General features: G+C 47.2%; 1 protein-coding gene across 3 annotated transcripts in view; it reads left to right on the plus strand.

The window, feature by feature from the left end:
* Positions 1-24882, plus strand: part of LOC147031777 (ras-related protein M-Ras-like) — a 787730-nt gene that overhangs the window by 463217 nt on the left and 299631 nt on the right. For all 3 annotated transcript variants that reach the window (XM_085867509.1, XM_085867515.1, XM_085867520.1), the window contains one exon: positions 3150-3353. In XM_085867509.1, the coding sequence (XP_085723635.1) occupies positions 3150-3353 (204 nt within the window). The remainder of the gene's footprint in view (positions 1-3149; positions 3354-24882) is intronic.

The raw sequence follows: 24882 nt of genomic DNA on the forward strand, positions 1-24882 counted from the left end.
GGGAACCAGGCCTTTTTAGCAAAGACACGATTCAAGCATTCCCCCTTTGAGCTGTGTTCATCATGACCCCTCCCTTGTTGAGTGAAGAGACGTGGAAAGAGCATGTTCCTGAAACAGATTTAACCATTTACTACCAGGCATTTGAAAATTGAGAAAGGACTGGATGGTCTGATCTCAGTTTAATGTGGTGTTGTGTTTGTTGTGTTCTTGCTCTTCTGAGGACAGATACACACCTGTTGTGGGTCTTGTGATTTCCTTTCTTGTTTGTTTATTCCCTTGATAGTTGTCCTATTGTTAGTTATGCCTCTCCCTTACTTGAGCCACGTTCCTGTAAAGAAAACAAAAGTGAGGCATCTGCAGAGTCCAAATAGTAGGATTCCCCTTCTTAACAGACAAGGCAGATGCTTCCTTGCTATTGTCTCACCATAAGCTTCTTCATACCATGTTGGACAGCAGAGATGGAGGCATGAGGGAAAGATTTCATGTATGAGAAAGGGGAAGGCCCTTGTTCAGAGTTCCAGGCACTATCAATACATGAAGCTAAGAAGATGCAAGACCAGCCTCAGATATCTCAAGAGCATGTTGTAGACCAGGCCAGTCCTCTTTGTTGAACTCCCAGATGTGACTACGTCCGCATGGCGGTTCAGAGAAGACAATCAATCAAATTGGACAGCTTCACCTGCAAGTGATGTGAGGAGCCAAGACATACAAGATGTATTACCAGGAAAGTTGACATTACCTGGTCAAGCTGAGAGAGCAAAGCTGTTGATGAGATCTGGGTTGGAAAGTTGACTGACTGATGTAGGGCCGAGTATAACCCCACCTGTTGTGCATGGGTTACTCTGTGATGTAATAGGTCGAGCTCGATTTCTTCTGCTTTGCCTGCTTCCACATGTACTGACTGCATTTTGTGAGTGGAAATAAATGACTTGCAGTTTATTTGTGTCTCGCCACGATTTACGAACATAACATGGCGTAGTCAGCTTTATACTTTCGTGAACAACCACAGCACAGCATAGACCAGGATGCCGAAGAAAACTGGTGAGCAACCTACAACAACTTGCGAGTGGGCTGGGGCGAATCAGATGTAGTTCCATTGTGGCAGCTTTCTTCGACATGGAAGCAGCACAACAGTGCCACCATGGCAGAAATACGTCTGTTGCGTGAGTCGTTGCTATCATTTCCTCAACCACCTCAACCCTCATCTAAGAGTTCAATACCTCACCGACCCATGCTCAATGAAAACATTTCATTGTGAGAGTTCAACTCCTGGAGGGAGCAATGGAATGACTATGCACTTGTCGTCTGATTGACGGACATGGAAATGGAACTCGCCACCCTCAGAAACTTTTTAAGCATCCAAATGAGATCCGTGCGGAAGAATGCTGTGGAATTGACTGGCGATACCACTGTTGAGGAAGTGATCACCGCCATCCAGAATATTTGCATGCACAGTGTCATCAGATTCATGATCTGGTGGAGTTTTAGGAGCGCAAGCAAGAAGAAAGTGAGACTTTCGAATCATTCCGATGTGCACCCTCGGAAATTGCAGTGAACTGTGATCTTGACAAGATGATGGCCGATCACCATTTCATCATCCAGATTATCACCGGAATTCCCGATCTGGATATCTGTCGGAAGCTGCTTGCAAAGCTGGACCTCGACCTCAAAACTTCAATTGTGACATGCCGACGACAAGAAGCAGGTAAAAAGGTCAACGTGATGATTTCTGGAACTCACAGCACTAACCTGAAATATATTGCCAAGACAGCACCATGACTCAGCAAGCCGACACATGACAACCATCATTGTGACAGGTGTGATGGCAATCCACACTCTGACATGTCCAAGCATCCTGGAAAAGGTAAGAAGTGTCATAAATGTGGTATTTTTGGACATTTTGGAAAAGTGTACTAGAAATTCAAAGCCACCGAGACAAAAATGTCAAATTCAGCCGTTTGTCACATGGTGCTGGTAGTAGGTACCACACAGCTTAACCTGGCCCGCACACCTCAAACGTATGAAGACACGGCCCCGTCAGCTCGTGTACTGGTCGAACATCAACAACAATATCGTCAACATCACAACATATTGGTTCAGATCCATCAGAGCGTAATCTCACAGGAACACCGAGATCTGCGAAGAAACTGCGTAAAGCATGAATGAGCAACTGTGTTGTGCCATGCGTGTTAAACAGGTACACCCAAAGCCAGACAGACATTCAATTGCTGTACACATGATAATCAAGCCCAGCATGTGTGAATAAATCAGCAGATATATCCCCAAACACACATGTCAATGATGGATCCCTCATCAAAGGTTCCCCATTGCTGTGAGGGCTGCCTCTCCTGGCATTTGGTGAAAAAAACGGGTGATGTTGATGATGTCATTGCTCATGTTCGACTAGTACACGAGCTGATGAGACAGTGTCTTCGTACAGTCGATTCCTTAGTGTGAAGCATGCAAACGATTGAGCACATCTCTGCAGGCTGATACAGGCACAACGATGTGACAAGACCGTCACCCGCTGATAGATCTTTGAGAATATTGTAGAATTCCTTAACATGAGGAGCAATTGCTCCTTTGTTGGAGGGGAAACGGTCGGTGACAGTTTGGAGGAGAAGGTGATAGGTAACGTCGTTGCATGCAGCGTCGCATAGCTTCTCAAGGATGGGATCCCGAAAAGGGTCTCCTAATGGATGATCGTTTATTTGTCATGTAGCGGAGTTGGCAATGTGATGAATGCAAAAATTCCATTTCGGCTAGTGGATCCAAGGTTTGTGGTTCATCCACTGCATGACGTAAAAGTGCTTCCAGAAGCGTGAGATCAATAGGATGCTTCAGAGCAAAAAGGGACAAAGTTGAAAGCAGTAGTATGACAAAATACCACTGCACCACAACACAAGATGGAGTCAACATCAAATTGAAATAAACACTTTTAAATTATTCAAACAATTTGGGGAAAGTGCTGCAAGCAAAATGTTGACTTATTTCAGTTTAAATTAAACGAGAAAAAATTTTTCTGCAATTATTTCTTCAAAAATATCATTATAAAAAATTTTAATCCACGATATTAGACTTGTAATTGAAGGTAAATGTCTTTTATTAATCTATCTGCACAACTTGCTGTATCACCCACCATAACCCAGAGGATGGTGTTTGGACGGAGCTGGCCCACAATGGCTCTCACAGGGATATTGAGGTACATGGCTCAAGCCGCGAACAACCTTTCACAGCATACTTCTCATACGGAGCGAGTGCAGCCCAGCTTGCTGCCCTGCTCACGGCAGCACAGAGCTGCCAGCAGATCCTCATCTACCGATGCAGACATTCAAGATTGCTTAACACTCCCGGTACCTTTCGAACTTCTGACATGCATTGAAGATCTGCGAACAATGCCTTGATTACAACGATGCTATCCAGATTGCCTTTTTTTAAAGAGGCATTATAATCCTGAATTGCTCTCATCATACTATAATTTGAGAAGTTCCTTTTTTTTTGTGTTTGTTTGACATATGCATTCCTCAACAGCTTGGCAGAATGGGGTGAAAACTGCTGGTTGTACCCAGGGTGTGTAAGCGAAGGTTTTATGCGGTAAAGAAATACATAGCCCCTGGGGTTCAGATTGGGGGTAGACCCCCAACTCTCTCTTTGTAAATGTGTTTCATATAGTGCGGTTCCTGCTTGGAGGGGGTATTACAAGTCATACTAAAATGCACCAATAAAAATTCAAGGTAACTAATTTGACATCAACTAGCAATTCAAAAACAAAAAAAAAATCTCAGGAATGATGATGGCAAGAGATGAGGCGATTATTCTGTTTGTAATTCTGGGAGAATTTACCCATTCTTAAGAACGGCTCTTCGCTGGTATTATAAATATGTACAAGGATATAGAGTAAGGCAGAGCAGAATGCCCCTGGCAGGAAAGGTCGAAAAGACCCCCACCCTACCCCATGTATCTTTACATTCTCTTGCGCCTCAGTCTTTTTGGCCATGATAATGAACATTTTACATTTTAGATTGTCTGGCAGAGCATCAGCCAGAACCTTCTGGTGTAGACGTTCTGGATACCAAACATATCATCACGGCCGAGGATGTTACTCGATGGGTGGGGGGGGGTGGGAAGCCCCACCTCATTCTACTTCTCTTATTCGTCGATATCCTTCTGTGTTTTGTGAAATGGATGGCGACCTATCCATTTCTCTTTTAAGCCAAGTTACTTCTTCCTGTACTTTTTATGTAAAGTTGTCCAACTTGAAAATTTAAGAATTAAAAATCTTTGCCCAATTATTAACAGTAATCTCAGACTTATGGATGAACTTGTACATGTATTACGTGCATTACAAACCCTCTGATCTACTTTCTTAACAATCTACTTGAAGAAATTCAGTCACTCAAACTCCTGGCTCTCACTATCAGCCATGATCTTTCTTGAGCAAACCACATTTCTAAGTTTGCCTCCAAAGTTAGTCACCGACGAGGAATCCTTCGTGCAAAGTCCTTCCTTTGCACAACTGAACACTTATACACCGACAAAGCCTTCATCCACAGCTTGATGAAATACTGTTCTCCCCTCTGGGCTGACACCCCAGCCTGACACCTTCCTTACCTTGATGCCATGGAAGCCAAGGCCTTCTAGATCATTGGAATTTTGTGCAATGAAGCTGTCTTATTGGAATTTGACTTTCCCATGTCAGACAGGTCGTTGGTCTCTCTGTCTTCCACTGCCTCCTTTGTGGTCCTGCACCCTCCACTCTTTCCATGCTTCCCCCACCCCTTCCTAATGTTTCTGTGGGGTGTATACGGTCCACCATCAAGTCTCTTCTCATGAAATTCCCAAAATTCAGGATCACTGCTGACCTTCACTCGTCTGTTCCTCATTTTTACCACCTTGGGAACCAACTTTCACACCCTCTTCAATCTCATTCTTCCCTTCAGGTCTTCAAGACAGCTGTTCATCATGATCTCAGATTTATCTGCACAACTTGCTTATGATCCTCCATCCAAAATCATGATCTTTTCCACCCTTATGAACTCCATACAAAACCTCCATTCCCACCTTTTTCCAAATTTCGAGTCTTTCCTTCCAAAGAGTTTGCTTCTGTTAGTCAGGAGGCCCAATGCAGAATAGTGTACGACCCTGCTGATTCCGTGTTAGAATAGTGCAACAGGTGTAAATTGACTGTCCAGACACACAGAAACGTGAATCAACTTGTTGCCAACTCTGGATATGGATAGTATGGCCACCATGACAGTTTACAAAATGGTCGCCATTAAATATACTTTTCGTCATATTTCAGCCGCAAATTGACATGGAATTACAAAATTAGGGTCGATTTCCATGTTTTTGAGCATGCCTGAGCTGATGGGAGTATAGAAAAAAAACATTGCTCCATCCATTTTCTAAAAATAATATGACTTGTTTTTCACTATATTATTTTTAAAGAAATGTTCAGGCTCGAATTAGAATGTCTGATTATACAAACTACAATCAATGAATTTTACAACTTTGCTATAAAATGAACCTAAACTACATAACTGTGTGTTTTTCTGTTACCCAGGACTAACTGAAAAATGACAGCCGCAAGATTTCTCACAGGGGGTTCAAGGGATCGAGAAGAAGAAGAGCATGTAGACTGGAATAAACGCTTTATTTGCCAGGACAGTTCAAAAACTAGCAAGTCAACGCCACTTCAAAAGACTACAGTCGTTGGTGTGAAAACTGTAGCTGAATGTTGCAAAGAAAGAGAGAAATATAATGACGCTAAATATGTTGACTCATTCTCAAGAATCAGAAAATATTCTGTACCGGAGCACGTCGAAAAGATTCAATGGCACAAATTCTGCTATAGTGACTTTACTCACGCACAAAAAATAGACAGACTGAAGTCAAGGATTCAGCCACAATCTGTGACTTACGCATAAGAGATACCCACAACATCAGGTTCCTCAGAGAAATACCATGTCCCAAAGTCACTAAGATCCGCGCACAGCGCTATGGATTGGTCAAAATGCGCTTTCTGCCAGACTGACATTCCTGGAAAAGCTGGTGTCCTGACAAATGTTGAATTTGATCACACATCATCCAGGATGCTTAGTTTGGCCCAATTTGACCCCACCATGCGTCACAGGTTTGCAGGTGTTTCAGACTTGATGGCAGCTGAAGGTAAATATCACCTCAAGTGTTATGTTTCTTTTCGCAGAAAGTATAAAAAGGAGAGTGGAGAGAAAAACCAGTCTCCTGAAAGCATCTGTTTCAGAAATGTGATGAACCAGCTTGAGAAAGAGCTGCAGAAGGGACATGTGTTTACTCTGAAAAACATCTGGGAACACTACAGCATGCTGTTATTGAATGATTTTGGAATTGAGGCTGGAGCCTACAAAAGCTACAATTTCAAGCAGAAAGTGGAGGTTCACTTTGGTAGTGACAAGGTGACATTCGTGCAGCCATTGGATGTCACAAAACCCCTCATAGTTGCGTCCTCAACTGTGACAAAGTTTGCCATGAGAACCGCCGTGAATGATTTATCTGAAGAAGGTGAAAGTTCTGAAGAAGATGAATTGGCCCCATGCAGTCTGCCTCATCATGAGAACGAAATCCTTAGCTGGATCTTCAGAGTGGGCATAAAGATTTACAGTGACGTAAAACACTCTCCAGGGCATAGCATTATCGGTGGACTGAACACAGAAAATGCAGAGCGAATTGTACCTGAAACCCTGTACATGCTTGTAAAGCTTCTTTGTGGTGGTGACAGCACTGACAAGATGGACAATGAAGAAGCAGATGAGACAGATACCAAGAACAAAGTTCTGAGCATCTGCCAAGACATTATTCATGTGGCTTCAGGACACTGATGTCCTCATTCTCCTTGTTGCCTATCAGCCGCATCTCAGTCCCTTTCTCTGGATGAATGCAGGGACACCCAAAAAGCAACACTACATTCCCATTGACTCCATCAATATCCCAGATTCGCAGAGGGTCACTTCTGGCATTTCATGCAGTGACAGGTTCAGACAGCACAAGCCAGTTTGCTGGAATTGCGAAGCGCTCTGCATGGGCTGTCTTTCAAAACAACTCCCACCTGTTGAATAACCTAGGCAAAGAGGAAATTCCTGATGAGAGTGTGATTGCAGATGCTGAGTCATTTGTCTGCAGGCTTTATGACCCTCATGGCCAAGATAACTCAATTCAGCGAGTAAGATGTGATCTGTTTCTCAGTCTGACCAAAGCTATTGAGAATCTGCCTCCAACTCGCGATGCTCTGATTCTACACATGAAGCGAGCGCACTACCAGACTTTTGTGTGGAGAAGAGCCTTGGAATCTGAACCACATCTACCTGCACCTGAGAACGGTGGGTGGGAACAGGTCGTCAAAGATGGCAACGAGACATTTCAGCCGCGACTCATGACTGCACAGCCTATTACTGCTTACTGTGTAGAACTGACGACATGCAAATGCCGTGGGTCATGCTCAACTCGACGGTGCAAATGTACACGGAATGGACTGCCTTGCACGAAAGCATGTGGATGCAAAGCCCTTTGTAGGAACCTGTTCAGTGCACAAGCCGATCAATAGCTCTGAAAATTGTACTTGGGTGTTCTCACAACACTTTTCTCTTCTGCAAAGCAACGTAATTTTGTGTTAGAAAGAATCTGACAGCTGTTGAAATAACCTTTGACTGACTGTAAACCCATCTCCATCAATAGTGCTAAACATTTTCTTTTTCACATTTGTTGCTCGTATGTGCATTTTCAATTTCGTCTTTAAGTTCTCAGTTATGTGAAAAGTTGTGATCCAGTACAAAAATAAAGCACAAAATAGTGTTCCTCGTGTCAGATTACATAGTATTTCACAATCATGACAAATTTCTGGCTAGTACAATTTGCAGTAAGAAAAAGACTAAATCTGATGGCGGCCATTTTGATTACTGTCATGGCGGCCATAATATTCAGATGCAGACTTGGCAACAAGTGGAACTAGACTTGGTCATGCCTAGACTCTTCAAAAACACCAGTTGCACCATTCTAACATAAAATCAGCAGCGAACCTATTTTCTAGGCTAGCTACAGATTTTGGCTTCTAGACTATGTAGCCATCTTGTCCACCTTGTGTGTCCTCCCCTTACCCCTTTTTCCTCCCCACATCCCTTATTTATCCAATTCTCTTTGGGTTTTGTCCTTCTCCCACCTGTTTTTGTCATGTTGTTCGTGTTAGTGTTAGTGTTGGTGTATAAATCTTGTTAGTGTTAGTGTTCGGCTGGTTTTGTCCTGTTGTTATTTTTTCTCCCCTCTTTTTGCTGTTCCTTTTGTTATGTTGCATCGAATCCATTCTGTGTTCTCGCTCTTCCACAAACCTTGACTTGCACACAAAGAAATGACATGTCGGAGAAGACATTCGGAGACAACAGCCTTCCTCTACATTAATTATAAGGACAATGGACAAATCAACAGTATATGGGATTTGAACCTGGGATCCAGGAAGATATGTTGACCTCTCAAGGTTCCTGATCAGGGAAAGAATATATTATACTTGAGAAGTTGATAGAAGTGCTCGGAGAATTAATTAATACAAAGGAATTAATAAAGTAGATTCGGGTATATATTTTGAACTAATGGAGGTTGATTGTAATAAAAGGGCAGAGGTTGAAGAAAAGTCATATTATGAGCCATGTGCTCATATTGGAATACTAAACAGGCTAAGTCATCCTTGTTCTTGCTCTCAAAATTTTCCTTCAACATCTGCCCTCTGATTATAACCATCATCAATTAGTTCAAAGTATCTTCCCGAGTCTACTTTATTCATTCCTGAAAATTAATCATCTTTTCAAATAAACTTCTTGATTCCAAAATAAAAAGTTGTGTATTTTCAAAACTTGCTTCATAATTAAAATTTATTTAGCCTTGCAACTATTATACAGGAAGTCCAGTTTCCAGTTTCTGAATGCTGAAACATTTTTGGTTTTCATCTCATGATTGAGACTCCTCATTGGAAAGGTCAACTCACTGCTGAATCTTTGATGTTGCAGATGTTTAAATTATTTGATAAAGTGATTAGAGCTGAGCATGGTATTCTGGAGGATGACTCATGAAGTTGCTATCCTATTCATGTTCCTCCTGACGACTCAATCTTTGATCTGCTTATTCAGGTTCCTTCTGATGACTCCAATGCAATATTTGGTTTTCCATTTGATTATGTTTGTACCATATCTTGATGCTGTGTGGACTGTGCTTCCCCGCTGACAGACCTTCGGTCGTTTACACCTGTTGCTGCGTTTGAGCCTGGGCAGTAACTGCTAAAATCTTTCTATCGGGGTTCTTCCCAACATCTTTCATCTTTGGTCCTTTCTCTTTCACATCTCTTCAGTCTTTCAAACTTCTTTTAACATATTCACATTTCTCTTTATTCGTTCTAATTGTTGAGTTTTCTTTTCTTTTTGTTAATTTCCCACTCGTTTATCCCTCTCATACTCTTAATTTCCTCTTTCTTTATCGATCTGTGTTGGGAGAAGTGAATTCTTATAAAAAAAATTTTTTAGGGGCACACATCTGGATGAGTTTGAGGATCGTGGAGTAGCAGCTGAAACCCAAATCCTCTCCAGGTTCCTCCTGATGACTCCATCTTTGCTCTTTTGGTGTTCCTTTTGATGACTTCAATGCAGTATTTGGTCTTTAATTTGATGAAATTCTTGTATATCTCGAGGCCATTCATCTTACCCCTCAGCCCAATGTCATCTGCAGATTTAGATAATGTCCTGTATTTAACACTCCCAAATTTAGATAATTTGCTTATATAAAGAAGATGGTTCCAAATCCGACTTTATCAACACCACTCTGCTAAATTATGCTTCTATACTGATCGATATGAAATCTTACAACAGATAGGGTACCTCTTATCCATCCACTAGGGCCAGACTCCAGACAGGGTGTCGGTGCTGCCGAAGCAGTCTCTTGGGCTATTGAGCACAATCCTGGATGGGTCACCACTCTGACGCAGGATACTCAGATGGATGACTCATTCCAGCAAGCTGGTACTCATTTTGCCAACCTCAGAAGGATGACAGGCTGAGTCAACCCCACCTGGTATTAATTCAACAGCCAAGCAGGATTTGAACTCAGGACCCGAGGATCCGAAGCCCACCACCCTAACCATTCAGCCAACACCAGGCATACTCCTTATCTGGCAACTCAAAAACGAGAAAGACCTGAAAACTGCAAAATTTTGAAACCCAGCTGTCCTGCAATTTCTTTTAACCCTTTTATTGCACAAGTCCTCTGAAAAGTTAATCATCCCATGTGCAAAAATTTGGCAAGAGAAACGTATCGCGACGGAAGTGACATTGTGCAATCACCATAGACAAGCCTGGGAAGTAGCAGATACGTAACATCACCACGATGTACTCCATAGTTTTGTGCACATATTTGTGTTTGTGCAATACCCTCTGATTCACAATCATTTCGAAAAGGCCTTCATCATCGAGACATGCCAGTGGTGCTTCAAAAACGAAGCATTTATCACTCAGTATCAAGCAAAAAGTGGAGTTGCGGAAGCATGATGTGGGTGTTTTAGTGAAATGCCTGAGTGAGGAGATGGCATTGGTACGTCGACGGTCTACGATCTAAAGAAACAAAAGGAACAGATATATAATATATATATATATATATATATATATATATATATATATATATATATATATATATATATATATATATCTTCTTCTTCTTCTTTCGGCTGCTCCCGTTAGGGGTCGCCACAGCGGATCATCCGTATGATCTGCATTGTGATTTGGCACATGTTTTACGTCGGATGCCCTTCCTGACGCAACCCTGGTCACCTCTTATGACACAGGGATATGGTACACCTATTTTAACCGGGGTATACACCGGCCCAGTACACTGGTACTCATTTCGCCGACCTCGGAAGGATGACAGGCTGAGTGAACCTCCTGGTGTATTAATTCAATGGCTCAACGGGGTTTGAACTCAGGACCTTTTGGATCCCAAGCCGCTGCCCTAACCACTGCGCCAACACCAGGCAATATATATATATATATATACATATATATATATATATATATATATATATATATATATATATATATATATATATATATATATATATATATATATATATATATATATATATATATATATATATATATATATATATATATATATATATATATATATATATATATATATATATATATATATATATATATATATATATATATATATATATATATATGTATATGTATATGTATATGTATATGTATGTATATATGTATATATATGTGTGTGCATATATATATATATATATATATATATATATATATATATATATATATATATTTACGGATTTGGAAGCCTCTTGCACACAGTCAGCAGTCTCAAAGTTTAGTTATTTTGTTAAGTGTATGTATATAGTTAGAATCCATCCCGTGTGTCTAATGGGAATTTCATGTGTGCACTGCGAGTTATTTTGTCGTTAGTTTTTTATATTCCCCAACAACAACATCCTGCTTCGTTCCGCCACCCAACCAAACCTTCACGCACTGACTCCATTATCCATGTGTTTTTGGCTGAAAGCGTGGACGGAGCCTCCATCGCCTCAGATCGAGGCTCCGCTCCAAAGAAGGGCAGGGAGTGTTTCCTCCAGCCAATGGACGAAGAGCGAGCAAAGCCGAGACGCTCCAGCTAATGGGAAGCCAGAAGGCCAGAAACAACTACAGAGCCTCTTTGGGGGGTGAGCCACCAACACGCCACCCGTCCAATGGGAGGTAGAGTTATCACAGGATGGATCCCTCCCACCTCGCAGGAGGGGTTGAAGAATTGTCGGTGCGATCCATCTGGGTCGTCTCGTCTGGTCTGCTGGCCATCTTCAGTCTTGGTGCTGGCTGGCGTCAGCCGCTTCGTTTTGGTTCCTTGGCGCTTGGTGCGAGGTTGTCCATGTGGTTTCGAGTCCCACCGTGGTGGTTGGAGCGTCCGATCTTCCCGAGCTCCACAAGGGCAGGTTGGCAAGCCGTGCGAACGTGGCCAGGTACCAGCAGAACTCTGACTTCCAGCCTGTCTATCCCCTTGGCTGCGAGGGTCAAAATAAAGACAATCTGGGTCCATTTTCTTTTGGTGTGTGTGTCTGTGGTGGCACCGTCCAATAAGTAGAAATTGTATAAGTGTTGATTGCTCATTGTACATTTTCCTGCATATTCGTGATTAACTCTGCTCTGTATCTCCCTCCCTATTATATATAAACCCCCTGTTAAATGTACCGGCTCGTGCCTGTCGTTTCTATCATTGACCCAGCACGGTGCAGGCTTGAGAAATAGTGAGGCCGTTGGTGCCGCAAGTTGTTATTTGGACCGGTGCGGCTTTGGTAACTCCCGCTCGGTTACGCCGGATCCGAGTCGGGAACAGCGACTCGGTTCGGACAAAGCCGGCCGAGGGTGTGGCTTCCCCGGTAGTTAGATGGCGTGAGTACTTAGGAAAATTGGAATAGACAAGTGGACCCGACCTCACGCCATCAAAATATTGGCGACCACGGTCCTTTAAGTGACCAGTCGACTCCGGAGTTATCTGGGGTGATGACCTTCCAATTCCGGTGTTCGGTGGGAGAGGGCCCAACTGCTTCGTCCAGCGGTCGTCCTCGCCACCGAACCCGGCACCACAACAATATATATATATATATATATATATATATATATATATATATATATATATATATATATATATATATATACATTGTTGTGGTTGACGAAATTCACAAACCACCATTCAGGTCCCTTGGGTGAGATATCTCGGTAAGTATATGTGTAGTTAGGCCCAAACCCGTTGTCTAGAGGGAATAAATGTCATTCATGCGGGCTGCGACTCTTCAGGATAGCCGTTTTTCTTTTACTATCTTTATTTTGGACCAGCCGCCATTATTACCACCACCAACCACGTCTCAACAGCCATCACACAACAACCACCAACCACAACGCCGCTTCACAACAACAACCACCAACCACAACGCCGCTTCACACCAACCGCCACGACCTTTACCATCACAACTCGCCACCGTCGCATCCACACCATCTCGCGCCACTCGTGGGCACCGATACTGGACTTGTGCAGGGCGCGCACCGAGCAGCGTATTCAAAAACATCACGGACTTTCCGCAGAAAACGGATCAAAAACGACTCACGCCCACTTTTGTTCCGTCCAATCGGAGAGCGTGGGCGATTTGGCCCCGCCTCCAGGGCGTTGGAGTGAGGACGCTATATGCAAATTCATGGATCAAAAAGCATTCACGCCCACTTTTCCTCGGTCCAATGGGGAGCCAGTTCGAGAGGTGAAGGGTCGGAGGCAGAGGGTCAAGGGTGAAAGAGCGAAGCCACGGGGCTTATATAAACGGCTGCGTTCGTCAGTAAGAGCAGTTGTGCGGAGTTCAAGAGAGTCGTCGGTGGAGCTGGAAAGAAGTGGGAGAAGTCAAGAGTGAAGAGTTGGGACGAGCCAAGAGAGGAGACGGAGAGGGCGAGTAGACGGAGCTGTGGAGAGGTGATGGCGGCGAAGGCGGACGAGGGGGTGCTCGCGTCGGTGCCGGGAGCTGCACAGGGAGAGGCCAGCAACGCGACCGAGGTCGAGGAGGAGACGCTCGCCGCGGGACCCGAGACAGGGTGATATCCTCCTTCCCCCGAGCATCAGCAACCCCCTCCTGTTTCCCCCCGCGCTGAGATAGTGCGACAAAGGGGGCCCCTCTCCCACCCCCTACCAGACACTGTCCGCGAGGCCCGCGGAGTTGAGGCACCACCGCCACTTCGCGTCTCATCATCAGACGGGTAGGCCCGACCCGGTCTCGGCCCCAGGCCCGCCTCATCCTTGAGGGTGGTTCTTTTTCTTTTGCTTTGGGAATATGTGTTGTCGGCGCCGTCTGTGAAGTAAAATTGTATAAGTGTTGCCGTGTGCCCGGTAGTCGGTTAGATCTGCATTGTTGCATTTGCTTTTTGTGTAATATTGCATTGTCTTCTTCTTTTACATGTGCTTTTGGTGTAATTGTAAATGTGTGCTTCCCGTTCATCGCGAAATAAATGTGCTTATTGTTGAACTGTTTTCCCGCTTCGCTTCGTCTTTTCCTCTATTGAATCTCCATCTTGCTTCACGTAAAGGGTTGGTCGTGGGCTAAAACGCCCGATAATTAATCGAACCGTCGAGGCCGACGAATAACACCGCTCGGTTATCCCGATAGTACGGAACGGGTCGCTTAAAGTGGCCCGTGTCCGAAGTCGACCTGCGGCGAGGTGCGATCGCCCGGTCTACCCTCCGTGTGGGTACTTAGGTAGGTCGAATTTGGCGAGCAACCCTATCCCACGCGGGGGCCGATTGGCACGATCGTGGTGAGACCGAAAGGTCCACCCGTGACTGGTTCCCGGTGTTAGTCCGAGAGGGTCACGACTGGATTGTCCGTCCGGTGGGCGACGTGCCGCGATTCGAGTTACGTGGCCGTCCGCACGCCGGCGGGCGCGAATCCGCAACACTGGTGTCAGGAGTGAGATATAAACCCATTGCCCTCCTCGGGCACTGGAGAACGGGAAAACGGGCTCTCCTGTCTCCGGCTAAATTCACGGGAATCGGTCCAGGGGTGAGAGGAGCGACCCCCGATTCCCTCCAAATTACGAGCGAGCGAAATTAACCCTTTAAGAGAAGCAAGATGGCGTCTCAAGGCGAGCGGGAGCCGGGGGTATTAGAAATGGATGTAGAATGTGTAGAATCCATGGCTCAGGATGAAATCCCCGTGCAGGAAATGTTGGTTGTACAGGAAAACGAACTCGCCCAACTGAACCCAGAGCCCGAAATGGGTGCGGCAGCGGCCGCGGTGTATGACACCTCCCCTCCCCCTCTCCACCAAAACCCTTCCCCAACCCCTGCCGAAACGGCTCACCCAAGCGCACCCGACATGGCCCAGCTATTCACCATGCTGGCAAAAATGAATGCGGAAATGACAGCGAAGATGGATGCGAATGCACAAAAGATGAATGCGGAAATGACAGCGAAGATAAATGCGAACATGAACGAAAAGATGGATACAAATACAAATGAAATGAAAAACGAAATGAAAAAAGAAATGAAAGAGCTGCGGGGTGAGACGCAGAACATGGGCCGATGCCTGCAGGCGGGCATGAAGGCCGTTTAGCAGGGAGCTAAAAATGGCGACTCCACGTGTGGGAGCGAACGAGCTGGGAGGGGGTGCAGCGGCTGGCGGGCCCGCGGTGGAGACGGGTAACAAAATAATTCGGGGGACGTGTTGGGCGAGGGTCGTGACAATGACCGAAAGGGAAAAATTAAATGGGGAGACAAGACACGAGGTGACGACAAAGGAAATAAAAATAGTTGAGACAAGGGAGGTAAAGGGTGAAGAGGTGACTGAGTTGGCAGTGACGGTAGCCGGGAAGGGAACGATAGAGGGAAGACTACACGATGAAGACGGGGTAAGTGACGCACACACACACACGGAGGTAGTGTAGGACGATGAGGGTGAGCTCACGGAGCGTGTAGGTACCCAGTGCGAGCAGCTGGATGGCCTTCTCCAGGAACGAGGGGAGGGAGTATGCCCCCTTGAGGCGAGTCACGACCAGGTGGGTTCGGTCGTGCTTTGCGAGGTTGAGGGGATGGGTGCTGTGGACAGGTGCACGGAGAGCTTGGGGGGTATAGAGGCCCCGGAGACCCTTGTGGGGACACGAATCCCCAGTGTGGTTGTCCCTGTGTGTGTGGTGCAAGGTGTGAGTGCGTCCCCGTGTGTGGAAGCGACCCCGTGTGTGAGTGGTGTGGTGGCAAGTGTGCCAAAGGGAGTGCTTCCCAGCATGCCGTGTGTGGATGAGGCACCGTGTGTGAGTGTCGCCGTGTGTGTGAGTGAGGCACGGTGTATGAGTGAAACACCGCGGTTGAGTGCCCCCGTGTGTGTGAGTGAGGGACGGTGTGTGGATGAAGCACCGCGGTTGAGTGCCCCCGCGTGTGTGAGTGAGGCACGGTGTATGAGTGAGGCACGAGTGAGTGGAAGGCCGCGAGTGAATGGAGCACCACGTGTGAGTGGTATGGTTTATGCAAGGGAGACCGTGTGTGTGAGAGAGCGGTATGTGAGGGAGATGTCGGTTGGCATGCGGGAGCACGCAGCCGCGTCTCCCGGTGTGAATGTAATGGTGAGGTGTGTTAGTGTCGTAACACGCAGGTGTGCGTGGGTCGAATGGCGACGACGGCGACATGTGAGGAAAGAAAGCCGAGTAGCGGCTGTAGTTGTTTCGGGGACCGTGCCGGGTTCACCCAGCAGTGAGCACGAGGTCCGTGCTGTGCAACGCACGAGGCCCCCACGTGCTCGCTTGCGAGAGTGAAGTCCCGGTCAGGAAACGCACGCGGTGGATTTGCCGATCCCACGGACGGACAAAGTTTAGGCAGGATTACGGATTTGGACCGGACGGGTTCTCCACGCGATCGTGTGTGTTAAGCTCCAACGGGCAAAGCACATGTGTTCGCGTGGGGAACCCCTCGAAACGTGGGGCTTGTGTTTTTTTTTTTATGCGCACGGTGACGTCATGGCTGCACGTGGGGTTGGAATCCGGCAGGAGGGGTATCCCTGCCGGATAGTACCGTCCAAGGAGGGACGAGGAACACGTGCAGCTGCATGACGTCACGGGCAGGTGCAAAGTGCGCGAGTTGCCGCGCTGGTGCTGCGCAGGTAAAGAAAAGAAAAAAAAAAAGCAAGCCTCTCTTTCGGGTGCACAGGATTCCTGGGCAAGGGGTGGAAGACCCCCTTGACCAGGGCACAGGATGGAAACTAGTTAGGGGGAAGGGTTAGCTTCGTTAGACAGGCTCCATGGGGCAGGGGTAAGTCCTCATGGGGCCCGTGGAATGGATTAGGTAGAGGGATTTAGTGAGCTTTAGGTTGGGAAATAAAATTATTTATTTGGGGACAGTGACAGACTTGTGAGCGTGTAGAGTTGACGTAGTTTAGCTACGTAGTGTTAAAACGAACGTGCTACTAGTTTAAGGGACGACGTGGGAGCACGAGTTAGTTAGGGGATGTAGTTAGGAGGATGGCAGAGTTCAGCGGTGTGTGTGTTGAAGAGTTGGTGAGTTGTGAGGTGAGTACTTGTTGAGTGAGTGAGGCCAGCGGGTCTGTGTGAGTGGAGCGAATGGGGAATGCATGGTGCGATGAGTGATTGGGGGGAGGAGTGACTCCCGCCCAAGGGACCCCCGGGGTCAGTATAAAGTGAGTTAGCTGGGTTAGTCAAATTTACAAAATGGAGGTCGTTTTGTTGTTGGTGGGAGTGTAGGCTCGAAACCCGTTCGGAGGGGTGCAGGAGCCCTGTTGACGGGCTGGGAGCGTGGCTGCGAAAGGTGAGTATCGCTGAGTGGGTACCCCGGGCACCAGGCTAGTCGGCCGTGGTAGGCCAAGAGCCCATGGGGGGCCGGGATAGCGTAGTGGGCACGGGTGCGCCTGCTTGGTGCGGGGGCCCGGGGCGCCATTAGCCGCGTGGGCAGTTGTGGGCACGGGTGACCCTCGGAAAGGGGCCCGGGAAGCCAGCCTGCCACGTGTGCGTTTCAGGGGAGGTGCCATGGGGGGCACTCCCCGGTGTTTAGGGAGCTGGTAGGCTCGGAGGCAGTGTAGTGCCCGGGGGTGCCATCGTCGGAGAATCGGCAGAGGGTCGTGCCTGCCAAAGGGAGCCACGTGTCCCAGCCATGAGACCGTGTGAGGGCACGGAGAGAAAATTGGGGGGCGAGGCCCGAAATTGTGAGGACACCAACACAGGCGACGGGAATCTGGGTTGTTAGAACCAATAGCTTAAGCGAGAGGCGCTTGTTGAAGCCCCGGGGTAGTTTAACAGTTAAATGGTTAGGGTAGATTAGGAAGTGTACCCCTCCGCACCATCCATCCCCTCGCTCTCGTTGTGGGCCGCTGGACCCACTTTGGTTATAGATCGCCGAACTCTGGGGAGGCCATCCTGAGGCTTCGTTGGGCCTCGACACAGGACGTTAGCTCTCCCTTATTCCCCTCCGGGAAGGGAATGTAGGGGTTGGGAGTAGGCTAGGTGACAGGATAGGTTAGCCGAACAAGGACGATAAAGGGGGTTAGGGGACGATTTATAGTGGGGAAGTAAAAGAAAAAAAAAATAATAATAAAAAAATAAGTGGGGGCTAAATTGGTTTTTTCACAAATTAAGGGAGTGTGTATGGACAGTGAGAGGCAAAGGCGATAGGTTGGGAGGGAGACCGTAGGGTAGGTCCGAGCCCGCCTTCCGAGTGGCCAGCACCACCGCACTCCCTCCACCAACCTCCACTGAACGGCAAAGGCTGGCCAGCTTCATCTGCTGGCTGCGTTGCTGCAAGGCAAAGGCCGGCCCACTTCATCGGCAGCTGTTGTTTTGCTGCAAGGCCTGTGCCGGCTGGATCGTCTGCAGCTGCTGTGCTGCAAGGCCTGTGCCGGCCGGATCGTCTGCAGCTGTTTTCTTCAAGGCCTGTGCCAGCCAGTTCATCTGCCGGCTGTGTTTGCCTGCAGCGGCCTTCTTCTGCGGGCTGTGTTTGCCTGCTACCTTTGCCATGCCATGCCCACTGCCCCTGTTCACCAGCCCCGTTAAATTTTTGCTTTGCCCCCCCCCCCCTGTTCATTGCCATGTGTGCCAGGATCCGCAAGGCAACAGTTTGCAAGCTGCAAGAACTGCCCTGTTGGCAGCTACAACACGGGCCTGCAGTGGCAGCCCGTGCACCGTGTTTCAGTTCAAACCATTCATCCATCCATTCGTTGTGTTCATTGCGTGTGCCACTTGAGCTGGCACGGAGACTACGTTTGTGCAGCCCATGCACCGTTGTGGTTCACTGCGTTCAGTTCAAAAAGGAAGGCCTTGGACTGCGTGCGAGCAGCCGGCCACGTTCCCTGTCACCTGCATTGTTTTGAGCCAGAGACTGCATGCGAGCAGCCTGGCTCCCTGTTAACTGCTTTCTTTTTGCAGAGTTCATTGATCCTGGGCCATGGTTTAGTGTAAAATTTTTAAGTTAAGGTTAAGATGTTCTGTAAATATGAGTGCGCCCCCGGCATGTTTGTCCTAGCGCCGGCAATTTTATTTAAGTCGTCCGTGTGAGTGAGTTTGTTTAGGTAGTTACTCAGCCCTCAGGTTATTTATTTTGGGGACACGAATACCATGAATGTCGCACTCAGGGATCCGTAGGTAAAATGTACTAGGGGAAAACTACACATGATGGCACACGAAAATTTGACGACTCGGGACGAGTCTGTAAAAAGGGGAGGGGGTAGTGTTGTGGTTGACGAAATTCACAAACCACCATTCAGGTCCCTTAGGTGAGATATCTCGGTAAGTATATGTGTAGTTAGGCCCAAACCCGTTGTCTCGAGGGAATAAATGTCATTCATGCGGGCTGCGACTCTTCAGGATAGCCGTTTTTCTTTTACTATCTTTATTTTGGACCAGCCGCCATTATTACCACCACCAACCACGTCTCAACAGCCATCACACAACAACCACCAAACACAACGCCGCTTCACAACAACAACCACCAACCACAACGCCGCTTCACAACAACAACCACCAACCACAACGCCGCTTCACAACAACAACCACCAACCACAACGCCGCTTCACAACAACAACCACCAACCACAACGCCGCTTCACACCAACCGCCGCGACCTTTACCGTCACAACTCGCCACCGTCGCATCCACACCATCTCGCGCCACTCGTGGGCACCGATACTGGACTCGTGCAGGGCGCGCACCGAGCAGCGTATTCAAAAACATCACGGACTTTCCGCAGAAAACGGATCAAAAACGACTCACGCCCACTTTTGTTCCGTCCAATCGGAGAGCATGGGCGATTTGGCCCCGCCTCCAGGGCGTTGGAGTGAGGACGCTATATGCAAATTCATGGATCAAAAAGCATTCACGCCCACTTTTCCTCGGTCCAATGGGGAGCCAGTTAGAGAGGTGAAGGGTCGGAGGCAGAGGGTCAAGGGTGAAAGAGCGAAGCCACGGGGCTTATATAAACGGCTGCGTTCGTCAGTAAGAGCAGTTGTGCGGAGTTCAAGAGAGTCGTCGGTGGAGCTGGAAAGAAGTGGGAGAAGTCAAGAGTGAAGAGTTGGGACGAGCCAAGAGAGGAGACGGAGAGGGCGAGGAGACGGAGTTGTGGAGAGGTGACGGCGGCGAAGGCGGACGAGAGGGTGCTCGCGTCGGTGCCGGGAGCTGCACAGGGAGAGGCCAGCAACGCGACCGAGGTCGAGGAGGAGACGCTCACCGCGGGACCCGAGACAGGGTGATATCCTCCTTCCCCCGAGCATCAGCAACCCCCTCCTGTTTCCCCCCGCGCTGAGATAGTGCGACAAAGGGGGCCCCTCTCCCACCCCCTACCAGACACTGTCCGCGAGGCCCGCGGAGTTGAGGCACCACCGCCACTTCGCGTCTCATCATCAGACGGGTAGGCCCGACCCGGTCTCGGCCCCAGGCCCGCCTCATCCTTGAGGGTGGTTCTTTTTCTTTTGCTTTGGGAATATGTGTTGTCGGCGCCGTCTGTGAAGTAAAATTGTATAAGTGTTGCCGTGTGCCCGGTAGTCGGTTAGACCTGCATTGTTGCATTTGCTTTTTGTGTAATATTGCATTGTCTTCTTCTTTTACATGTGCTTTTGGTGTAATTGTAAATGTGTGCTTCCCGTTCATCGCGAAATAAATGTGCTTATTGTTGAACTGTTTTCCCGCTTCGCTTCGTCTTTTCCTCTATTGAATCTCCATCTTGCTTCACGTAAAGGGTTGGTCTTGGGCTAAAACGCCCGATAATTAATCGAACCGTCGAGGCCGACTAATAACACCGCTCGGTTATCCCGATAGTACGGAACGGGTCGCTTAAAGTGGCCCGTGTCCGAAGGCGAGGTGCGATCGCCCGGTCTACCCTCCGTGTGGGTACTTAGGTAGGTCGAATTTGGCGAGCAACCCTATCCCACGCGGGGGCCGATTGGCACGATCGTGGTGAGACCGAAAGGTCCACCCGTGACTGGTTCCCGGCGTTAGTCCGAGAGGGTCACGACTGGATTGTCCGTCCGGTGGGCGACGTGCCGCGATTCGAGTTACGTGGCCGTCCGCACGCCGGCGGGCGCGAATCCGCAACAATATATATATATATATATATATATATATAATACCAAGCTCGCACACTAAAAACTCGGCTCGCCGTCACACGATCCCTATGAAATTGCTGTGGCACTTTGCGGACATGCCGACAATGTTTGGGAAGTCTTGGCGTTCCATAGTACCACTTGCATTTTTCACAATGCATATTTTTGTCATTCCCCGTGTACGGTCTGTCGTCTGCTACCAGCTATTTTGTACTGCTATCCCGTGCATGTGCACTGGTATCGCTATATATATATATATATATATATATATATATATATATATATATATATATATATATATATATATATATATATATATATATATATATATATATATATATGTATATATATATATATATATATAGGTATGCACATGTATATATATATGTATGTAAAAATATTTATGTATGCACAAATATATATATGCGTGACCCTCCAGTACAAAACCAGTCAGAAGTCGCAAAAATTCAATATTGAGTTATTGGGTTTATTTGAAAGCCCATAACATAAGCTTCACAACGGTATATTGTACATGGTGATCCGTCACAAACTGACCGAGATATCTTACGATGAAGTTTTACAACACACGTTATTGGGAAAATCCAAATAACCGGATATTTGCTTCTGGAGTTTGAGAAAAAAAGCCCTTAGCAACGTATACGAGCAATAGTTTCTCAAACTACAATAGCTAATATCCGGTTATTTCGATTTTCCCAATAACGTGTTTTGTAAAACTTCATCGTAAGATATCTCGGTCAGTTTGTGACGGACCACCATGTATAATACACCGTTGTGATGCTTATGTTATGGGCTTTCAAATAAACCCAATAACTCAATATTGAATTTTTGCGACTTCCGACTGGTTTTGTACTGGAGGGTCACATATATATATATATATATATATATATATATATATATATATATATATATATATATATATATATATATATATATATATATATATATATATATATATATATATATATATATATATATATATATATATATATATATATACAGTCAACCCCCGCTTTATCGCAGTTCACCTATCGTGCCCCTAATTCATCGCGGGTTTTCCCTTGGTACATAACTAATTTTTTTCTGTGCTTTCCCCTGGTACATGACGGTAATAATATATAGAATATAAATTATTTAAGCAATAAATTATAACGCGTGGTGCTCGACAGTCACACAATGCACGAGACAAAGTTTCGCTTGTGAACTTCGAATATTTTCTACGTTTTTTCTCCAAGCCCCACGATGCCGCCCAAACGCCCTGCACCTTCTAAGTCTTCTGGCAAGGAACCGAAGCGCCAGAGGAAGGTCCTGGGACACTCCAGGAGAAGGTTAAGGTGCTCGATATATGCTTCGGGATGGAAAATGTTTTGCGGGAGCACTGCTCATACCCAGCACCTCAAAACCGACCAGACCAGACGAGTCGATCTCCGGCACCTCAAACCCAATCACTCCCAAACCGACCAGACCAGACGAGTCGATTTTTTGGGGGGGATTTTCATCGCGGATTTTCACTTAACGCGGGGAGGTTTGGAATGTAACCCCCCACGAGAAACGAGGGATTACTGTATATACATGTGTATATATATATATATATATATATATATATATATATATATATATATATATATATATATATATATATATATATATATATATATATATATATTGTTGCGAATTCGCACCCGCCGGCGTGCGAGCGGCCACGTAACTCGAATCGCGGCACGTCGCCCACCGGACGGACAATCCCGTCGTGACCCTCTCGGACTAACGCCGGGAACTAGTCACGGGTGGGCCTTTCGGCCTCACCACGATCGTGCCAATCGGCCCCCCGCGTGGGATAGGGTTGCTCGCCAAATTCGACCTACCTAAGTACCCACACGGAGGGTAGACCGGGCGAACGCACCTCGCCGCAGGTCGACTTCGGACACGGGCCACTTTAAGCGACCCGTTCCGTACTATCGGGATAACCGAGCGGTGTTATCGTCAACCTCGACGGTTCGATTAATTATCGGGCGTATTAGCCCACGACCAACCCTTTACGTGAAGTAAGATGGAGATTCAATAAAAGAAAAGACGAAGCGAAACGGGTAAAACAGTTCAACATAAAGCACATTTATTCCGCGGCAAACGGAAAGCACACATATACAATTATACACCAAAAGCAAATGTAAAAGTAGAAGAAACACAACAATTCTGCACAAAAAGCAAATGCAACAATGCAGATCTACTACCGACTACCGAGCACACGGCAACACTTATACAGTTTTACTTCACAGACGGCGCCGACAACACATATACTCAAAGCAAAAGAAAAAGGGACCACCCTCAACTACAAGGGGGCAGACGGGCCTGGGGCCGAGACCGCGTCGAGCCTACCCGTATGGTGATGAGCCGCAAAATGGCGGCGGCGCCCCGACTCCGCGGGCCTCGCTGGCACTGCCTGGTATGGGGTGGGAACGGGGCCCCCCTTCTCACGCTATCTCAGCGCGGGGGGAAACAGGAGGGGGTTGTTGATGCTCGGGGGAATGAGGATATCTCGCTGGCTTGGGTCCCGCGACGAGCGACTCCACCGCGACCTCGGTCGCGTTACCGGCCTCCCCTCTCCGCAGCTCCCCGACTCTGACACGAGCGCCGACCTCCACAAAGATTCTTGGCTTTTCCAGCCTCTCCGGACCCCGACAGACACTCTCTCGACTGCCTTCGCTGCCGCCACAACTCTCCCACTCTCCACTCTTCTCAACTCCGTCCAACTGCTCAACTCTTTCCAACTGCCTCCTCTTCTCAACTCCCCCCAACTGCCTCCAACTGCTCCGCGCTCGGTGCTTTATAGTCCGACAGGAGAAATCATATGCAGATTTTTGGATCAGGAATCACTCGGGGGCGGAGCCACGCTCCCCATTGGACAGAGGAAAAGTGGGCGTGAATCATTCTTGATCCGCGAATCTGCATATAGCGATTATACTCCGACGCACCTGGAGGCGGGGCCAAATCGCCCCACGCTCGCTGATAGGACGGAACAGAAGTGGGCGTGAATCGTTCTTGATCCGATTTCTCGGAAAGGCTGGTGTTTTTGTACCCGCTGCTCGGTGCGCGCCCTGTACGAGTCCAGGATCAGTGCCCACAAGCGGCGCGGGAATGGCGGTGATGCGATGGTTGCGAGAGCGAGATGTGACGGCAAGGGTCGTGGCTGTTGTTGTGAAGCGGCGTTGCGGTTGGTGGTTGTTGTGTGATGGCTGTTGAGACGTGGTTGGTGGTGGTTGTGGTGGTAGCAATGGCGGCTGGTCCAAAATAAAGATAGTAAAAGAAAAACGGCTATCTAAAAGGGTCGCAGCCCGAATGAATGACATTTATTCCCTCTAAACAACGGGTTTGGGCCTAACTACACATATACTTACAGAGATATCTCACCTACGGGACCTGAATGGTGGTTTGCGAATTTCGTCAACCACAACAATATATATATATATATATATATATATATATATATATATATATATATATATATATATATATATGTATATATATATATATATAGTTACGAATTTACCACCCGCCCAACGTGCGAACAGCCGCTTTAGCCAATGGCGGCCGTCTCGCCCACCGAACGGACAATTCAGTCACGACTTTCTGGAACAACGCCGAAAACCAGTCACGGGTGTGCTCCAAGCGCACACCACGGCCGAGTCAACACTCTACCCGCGCACGACAGGATCAATCGCC

The sequence above is a fragment of the Eptatretus burgeri genome, chromosome 2 (genome assembly GCF_056783735.1).
Source record: "Eptatretus burgeri isolate ZD-2024b chromosome 2, Ebu_testis_v1, whole genome shotgun sequence".
NCBI lineage: Eukaryota > Metazoa > Chordata > Myxini > Myxiniformes > Myxinidae > Eptatretus > Eptatretus burgeri.